At 43.6% G+C, this 7632-nt stretch overlaps 1 protein-coding gene across 1 annotated transcript; it reads right to left on the bottom strand.

The window, feature by feature from the left end:
* Positions 1–5831: 5831 nt before the first annotated feature.
* On the bottom strand, positions 5832–7381 carry LOC131013984 (serine/threonine-protein kinase UCN-like). Its single transcript, XM_057941925.1, has one exon. The coding sequence runs from the start codon at positions 7117–7119 to the stop codon at positions 6016–6018; it is 1104 nt and encodes a 367-aa protein (XP_057797908.1). The 5' UTR covers positions 7120–7381; the 3' UTR covers positions 5832–6015.
* Positions 7382–7632: the final 251 nt, after the last annotated feature.

The raw sequence follows: 7632 nt of genomic DNA, 5'->3' as shown, positions 1-7632 counted from the left end.
TCTTGTTGAACAAGGTTTCAAGAAATGATCTGTGCACAGAACTCTGTTCACTCTCAAAGAAGGAGAAGATCTCTTGCTTGTTCAGATTTATGTCGATGACATAATTTTCGGATCCAAATCCGAACGCATGTGCAAAAAGTTTGTTGACATCATGACCAACAAGTTCCAAATGTCCATGATAGGAGAAATGAATTTCTTTCTCGGATTGCAAGTCTAGCAGACCAACGAATGAATACTGATCAGTCAGTCCAAGTTTGCCAAGGAACTGATAGCCAAGTTCGGTATTCAGCACATGAAGTCAGTCAAGATCCCAATGAACACAAACTGGAAAGTTGATCCAGGATCAGAAGGAAAATCTGTCTCTTCGACGAAGTACAGAGAAATCATTGGATCTTTGCTGTATTTGACTGCGAGCAGACCAGACATCGCATTTGCAGTCGGGGTATGTGCAAGATATCAATCAGATCCAAAGGAAGCTCATTTGGATGCAGCAAAGCGGATTCTAAGATATCTTAAAGGCACACCTAATTTAGGATTGTGGTATCCAGCAGACGACGACATCAAGCTCACCGGGTATTCAGACTCAGACTTCGGTGGATGCAATCTTGATCGTAAATCAACCTCCGGAACATGTCAATTCCTAGGCAACAAGCTCATCTCATGGTTTTCAAAGAAGCAGACTTCAGTCGCCACCTCTACAACAGAAGCTGAATATGTTGCTGCCGGAAGCTGCAGCTCACAAATCCTGTGGTTAGTCCATCAATTAAAGGACTATGGGATCGACGAAAAGGAAGTTCCTATCTATTGCGACAGCTCCAGAGTTAAGCATATTGCTATTCGACATCACTTCATCCATGATCATGTCGAAAAGAAGAATATCTATGTCGAATGGATTCCCACTGCTGTTCAGAGAGCGGACCTGCTGACCAAGGCTCTTCCAGAAGAGAGGTTCATTGATCTATGTGGAAAGATCGGCCTCATCAACCCTGAAGAGTGATGCTGTGTTTGAAGACTTTCTCAAACAGTCATGCTGACTGGTGGTCAACTAACTGCTGATTCTACGACGTGGAAAGCAATGAAGTCTGAACGCTCATCTGAAGAAGAAGTCATCCTGATGAATCAACCAGGATCAAGTGGTATCAACTGACTACAATGTTCAGTTGATCAGTAAGTAGTTTAAATGCTTACTTTTTAAAATCAGTTATTTTAGTTCAGAGTTTTGAGTTTCAGTTCAAAATCTTTCTCTAACTGATCAGTTTCTTTCAAAAACTTTAACTGATTGTTGGAAAATGGAATATTCGAGAAGGACAAGAGTTTTAAAAGGCAAAATCTGTTTTGATTGAACTTGTCCTGATCTTTACCAAAAAAATTTCCAACCTTTTGCCTCTGCAATAAAATTTCTTGAGAACCTCATTGACATGACAGAATGCAATGATGTCTCTCAACTTTTTGAAGTCTCAGTCCCTCGCAGTGACGGCGGACGTGAATTTTTCTTCAAATACATTTTTAGGCACAATTTTCGAAAAACCTTTTCATCTTCTCACATGGTTCACATCTTGTCTATTTATACCATGTTGTCTTCACGATTTTTCTGCATCAACTAACAACTCTCCACAGCCTTCACTGTGAGAAAAATTTTCAATCATTCCAAAGTTGCAGAGAAAATTTGTTCCGACTACAGGAGAAATCTATGACTGCAAAGTCATGGAGTGGAAGAATGACGCTCACATACCTGGTCTTCACCGGACCCTTCCACTGGATCTCAACGTCTCTCCGACGTCAAAGTTTGCTCTACCCTCACTTGTATCCAGCGAAGCGAGTGTCTTCCATCCTCATGCCCGGCACATCGGCTTGAAGTACCTGTCTGAAGAAGACAGACTTCACCTGGATCTCAGGAAAGCCTCTCGCCTTTTGGTGAAGCTTCGATGTGGTGCAACAGCAATGAGCAGGAGCTCACTGCCATCCGGCGCAATATCGACAGTGCTAGTCCTCACGACTACCACTGATTTGATTTTTCATCTTCACCTCCTCCTTTCCCTATGTATGACGAGGCGTGTTTTGATATAATTCTTTCATCAAAGCCTCGCCATGCATTTCCTTCACTTCGTCTCCCCACTTCTCGCACTCTTATAATTCTTCTCTTCTCGTCTGTCTATTCGCCCCCTGGATTATATGCATAGCTGCATCTCATGTTTATCTTTAACATGCTATGCATACTTTCCTTTCCTTCACCCTGCTCTTCTTCATCTCTCCGTCTCCATCGCTTCTCATCTCTCCACCTCTCCACTGGCGTCCTCTTCCTTCTGCATCTCGGGATCAATTCTCCATTTCCAAGCTCTCCCACGAATACTTGGGAATCGGAGTTGAAGTCTCATTTGATCATAGCCTCCATTGTCAGCTCTCTTTTTGATGTTGCCAAAAAGGAGGAAAGTCGGAAGTCAGAGAGAAACTTTCCCTAAGGTTACTCCTGTCCTCTAACTCTTGACTGATGATGGGACAGCAAAGGATCACCAGAAGTTGTAAGGATGACGTTCCAGTAAAGACCTCAAATCAACGGAACACAAGTGAGAGTGGAACAAGCTTAGGAACATGAAGACACGAAGACAGAAGATGAAGATCAAGAAGTTCAAGGCGCAGCCAAGCAGACTGCTGGAGTCCATGGGTTTCCCATGTTGTTTTTGTTTTTCTTTTTACTCCAATGTAAGTCTTGCTCTGTACCTCGACTGATGAGTTATCAGTCTTTTATTAATGAAAAGAACTTCTTTTTGATCTCAACCTGAAGACAATGACTCTTTGTCCAGGCTCTGATTATGTTTCTCTGTCTTCTCCTTGTTCTGTTTTAGAACTGTTTCGTTCTTAACTCTAAGTACAAGTTTTTAGGTTCTATTGTTAAGGGGGAACTATTTTCACCCCAGTTTTAGAACTTGTACTGTGAGTTCAGTCTTTTCGCTGTCTAGAACTGCTGTGTGGTTTTGGCATCATCAAAAAGGGGGAAATTGTTAGGAACCTTGTGGAATATCCTAATCATTGTTTTGATGATACCAAAATTCATAGGACTTAATTGTAAAAGACTAGAATTGTTTTGAACTCAAGTGTTAGAGTTCGTTTCTAATTTAGCTTGCGGTGTTAAAGACTGAAGACTGAAGACTGAAGAACGAAGGACAGAAGACTGAAGACTGCAGATACCAACTGAAGTATCAGTTGAAGAATCAGTTGAAGACTGATTACTTAATGCGCGCAATGGACTGATACTAAAGTCAAGTATCAGTTGAATATTCCTCCTCGGACTGATCTTCCAACGTTCAGAGGAAGCCACGTACTCACAAAGTACAACCGCATTAAATGCAGAGATCTCAGGATCTTATCTCTGCAGAGGTCATTCCTATCTGGTGGTTACTTTTCAGAGACGTCACATCTCCTGTCCATCAAAGAGAGCCTTTTCCACCCAGACAAGGAACTTCGAAGATTGAAGCCTCAGCCCAAATTCGAATTGCTCTCCAACGGAAGAAATCTTGAGGACGATTTACGCGAACAGATCTATTCAAGAGTTCTCCTACAAATAGCGCTCGAGGATCACTTCAACCTTCACCGATTCAACAACATAAGTTGAAGCTCTGCCGAAATTGCTACTCAGCCCTAAGCTTAAACTCTCCAAAGCTTGAATCGAAGAAGAGAATTCCAAAGCCAAAATCAGTCACTGCAAATTACATACATTCTCTTAGACCTTAGGCAAAACTCTGTTCACCCAGAAGCCAAAGGTCAAACTTACTTCAAAGAACTTGTTCTTTGTAAGTATAGTTGGCACTCGTTCAAACCTCCCCCCGATAAGAGTGTTTTGAGTGATTCGGAGGTCAGAAGAGTTTTCTGTCTCTGAGAGTCTTAGCACGGGTTGTGTTAAGCAAGAGAAATCCGACGCGAGTGAAGCGTGGGTACTGAAGAAGGGTTTTCTTCAGTGTACGGTTGTGTGCACCCGGCAAGCACACAGTTTGGTTTGCAGTGCACCTGTTAAGCACTTGCGGAGTGGATTGTTGGTCTGATCAACCAACCGTGGATGTAGGAAAGGGTTTTTCCGAACCACGTAAAAGTCTCTGTGTTGTTTACAGCTTTCAGTTTTACATTCCTACGTGTGTTATTTCAATTGATAAACTGAATACTGATTAACGGCAAAGAGCAACCTAATAACCAACAACGTGCTCCACCGAGGCTATTACGAAACTAAGTTTAATTTCCGCTGCGTATGATATCAGTCTGACTGATCTATCTTCTGATAGTCAGGAAGAGTGTTATCACCTCTGTTTTAGCAAACTCGACTGAAGCCCTTACTTGCATCAGTTAAGTTCCAGCAACTTAACTGATAACTCTTTACTGAAGAGCTTTCAGTATCAGTCGTCAACCCTGTTTGGTCAAAACTGTTTTCAGTAAAACAGGCATCTTCGTTTGCATGCAAAGTTTCGTTTTGATCTCTGACTGAGATCCCTCTGATTGAGGATTGATTAAAAATAGCCTATAGGTGTATCCCCCCCCCCTCGTACACCTATTCGAGACCCTCAGGACCTAACACACTCAACTTTTAATTTATTCTTATCTATTTTTGGACTATATCCCACCACTCTCAATACTAATTAAAACACCTTTTTCATCAATCCCAATACACTCAATAACTTTTTCTCCACTTTCAATACACTCAACAAATATTTTTCTTAAAACCCGTGCCACTCCCTCCTAGGAAGTTCTTTCGTGGACGGAGGGAGTAATAAAAATGCCCTAATTTCTTTGAATTGCTTCTTTTTTCAGGCAAAAGGGAATAACATGAGGTTCGAAGGGTTTCTTAGCTTTCCAGAATCGCACATATTACTTCATAATTAATCTTCTTGTTGAAGGCCTCCAAACTAGTGTCGATGCTTTGCCGATTGTCAATTGTTGACGTCAGTGCTTCGCCAATTGCTAGCGTTGGTGGCCAATACGCTCACAAATCTTGATTGCTAGTCTCTCGCTGACCCACCCCACCCCTATTCCCTACCTCTACCCTTTTCCTTCTCTCATGCTATCCAACTACTTGTTACAGTAAGGGCTCCGTGATTTTGCTGGAATTTGTTGTATTTGTTCAGCGAGTATGGTATCATTCACTCTACTTGACGTTCTATTTTTATTACAATTGATCACTCACTGGCGCACCTATTATATGGCTTTCTTCGTTGTCTTTGAAGATTCAACTTTTGCTACTTATTTACACCTGCAAACAATGAAATTAGAGGAAGAATCAATAGAGAACGAAGAAGAAGACATCTTGTAGATTGAAAAAGAAGGAAACGAGAAAGAAGAAGAGGGAAAATAATGTACAACGCGAGGATGGAGGAAATGAGGAAGAAGAAAATATTGGGGGTGTGATAATACTGAAACATGAGGAACAAGAGGGAAGCTACGTTTAATTTAGGAATTAGGGTTTTAATGTTTAATTCTACAGATTTAATCACCAAACTGAAACGCAACATTTAATTTATCGGAATGGTGTGTGCAGACGAACCACATCAGCGGCACGTCAATTTCAATTTGAGGGGAAAAAAATCATGAGAAAATTGAACAATATATTATCAAAATATTTAATAAAAAATATTTTTTTAAAGATCATAAGAAAAATAAATTTCAGACAAAGTTCGTGATATTATATACAGTTAACTCGATTTAGGAAAAAAAACACAATTTAAAGAAAATTGTAGTACTCGAAGAAACTTGGCGTTGATTCGAAGTAGCATTTTATTCCTACAAATCACAACACGAATGAAATAAATTCACGCGCCAGATGTGTGCGTGCACCAATGCAACCACTTTATTTTATTTTTATCTTTATTAATGCAAAGCTTAATGCAACTCATCTAATTCATTCCACATCTGTAACCACTGACATATACTCTTGATTAGCGCCCATTTTCAGGCATTAACTATTCTTAATTCCTTATTTTATTTACAAACGTACAATGAAATCAAAAGAAAAAGAATAATTCTAATTAGACGCCGTCAGAACTCCGCCAACGACAAGTCACTCCGACATCCATCTGGCGGCGGCGACGGTGGCAGGTTCATCCTCCGAAAGTGCTCCTTTACATCAATCCCACCTTCCTTCGGTTCATCCCTCGAGGGCAGAAACGGCGGCCGCGAGACTTCCGTCAGCAGCTCCCATCTCAAGCCCCGAAAGAAACGATGCTCCTTGATCTCCGCCGCGCCCCTCCAGTACCCGAGGCGGCGCGTGGGGTCCTTCTCCAACAACTCCCCGATCAAGCCCGTCAGCGGGTCGGGTTTCCCGATGTACTCGGGTCGGGCCAGCAGTATCTTCCGGAACGTCTCCTTGCGATTCCTCCCCTTAAACGGCGTCGTCCCGTAGAGCATCTCGTAGGCCAGCACCCCCAGCGCCCACCAGTCCACCGAGAACTCATGGCCGTCGCCTCTAATCATCTCCGGCGCCACGTATTCTTCGGTGCCCACGAATGAATTCGAGCGCTCATTGGCCGAGAAATCTTCAATCGGATTTCTCCGGCTGACGGGAGACACGCGCGCGCTCTTGGCTTTCTTTTTCCCGAGAGCGAAACGGGAGCGGGTATTGGATTTGGGAATCGTGTGGGAAGAGAAATGGGATTTTCTAACGGCCAAGTCACGTGACAAGTCGAAGTCAGTTAGAGTCACGTGGCCGGACAGCTGGACGAGGATGTTCTCGGGCTTGAGGTCTCTGTACACGATGCCTTGTTGGTGGAGGTGTTGGAGGGCGCAGACGATCTCCGCCAGGTAGAAGCGGATGACGGCGGGGGAGAAGACGCGGTCGCTTTGGCGGTGGCGGAGGACGTTGAGGTCGCCGCCGGGGCAGAAGGGGATGCCCCAGCAGATGAACTCGTCGTCCTCGAAGGAGCAGATCAGGTGTGGCAGGAGGGGGTGGGGAGGGAGGCGGCGGAGGACAGAGATCTCGTGGCGGGCGCGGCGGTGGGCGGAGGATTTCTCGGCTACCTTGAGGGCGAAGGGCTGGCCGCCGGACTTGTCGTGGACGAGGAATACCGTGCCGGTGGCGCCTTTGCCGAGTACCTTGACAGCGCGTAGGTTGTCTATGTGGAGCAGCGGCGGCGGAGTATCCATGATGATTTCACGAGGGGATTACTGTTAGTGTTTGGGCTCCGCGAGAGGAGATCATATATATTGCACGATTGTGCACACATGTGTGTGTATATTCTAATTAGACCAACACCAACAAAACACAGACAAGGCGGGGCCGTATGTGTTGGGATTGTGGATATTGGAGTTAGTGCGTTGGCACTGTACGTACGGGTTTGTTTGGGATACAAGAGCCCTTAAAGAATTTTTTAGGTGGCCTCCACTATTTTTTTACGTTGGGTTCTGCTCCCTCCGTTCCGGCCAAGACGATACATTTACTTTTCGGCACAGAAATTGTTGGATTCAAGAGATGAATCCACAAGCTTGTTTGAGATCGGATCAAAACGATGAAACAATAGAGTATCGAGCAAGAAAACAAATGAAAGACAAGAACAAGAGACACTAGGGCTTACGTGGTTCGGATATGAATATCCTACGTCCACGGCAGAAGAGATGAAGATTTTATTGATCAAGAACAATCACTCACAATTTACAGAC

This window comes from Salvia miltiorrhiza, chromosome 3 (assembly GCF_028751815.1).
Source record: "Salvia miltiorrhiza cultivar Shanhuang (shh) chromosome 3, IMPLAD_Smil_shh, whole genome shotgun sequence".
NCBI classification, from domain to species: Eukaryota; Viridiplantae; Streptophyta; class Magnoliopsida; order Lamiales; family Lamiaceae; genus Salvia; species Salvia miltiorrhiza.
Note: the sequence above shows the minus strand (reverse complement) of the source record. Positions and strands in the feature narration are given on the sequence as shown.

Bases quoted from the DNA above. Each gene is read 5' to 3' on its own strand.
- LOC131013984 (XM_057941925.1), bottom strand. From the start codon at position 7,119: ATGGATACTCCGCCGCCGCTGCTCCACATAGACAACCTACGCGCTGTC.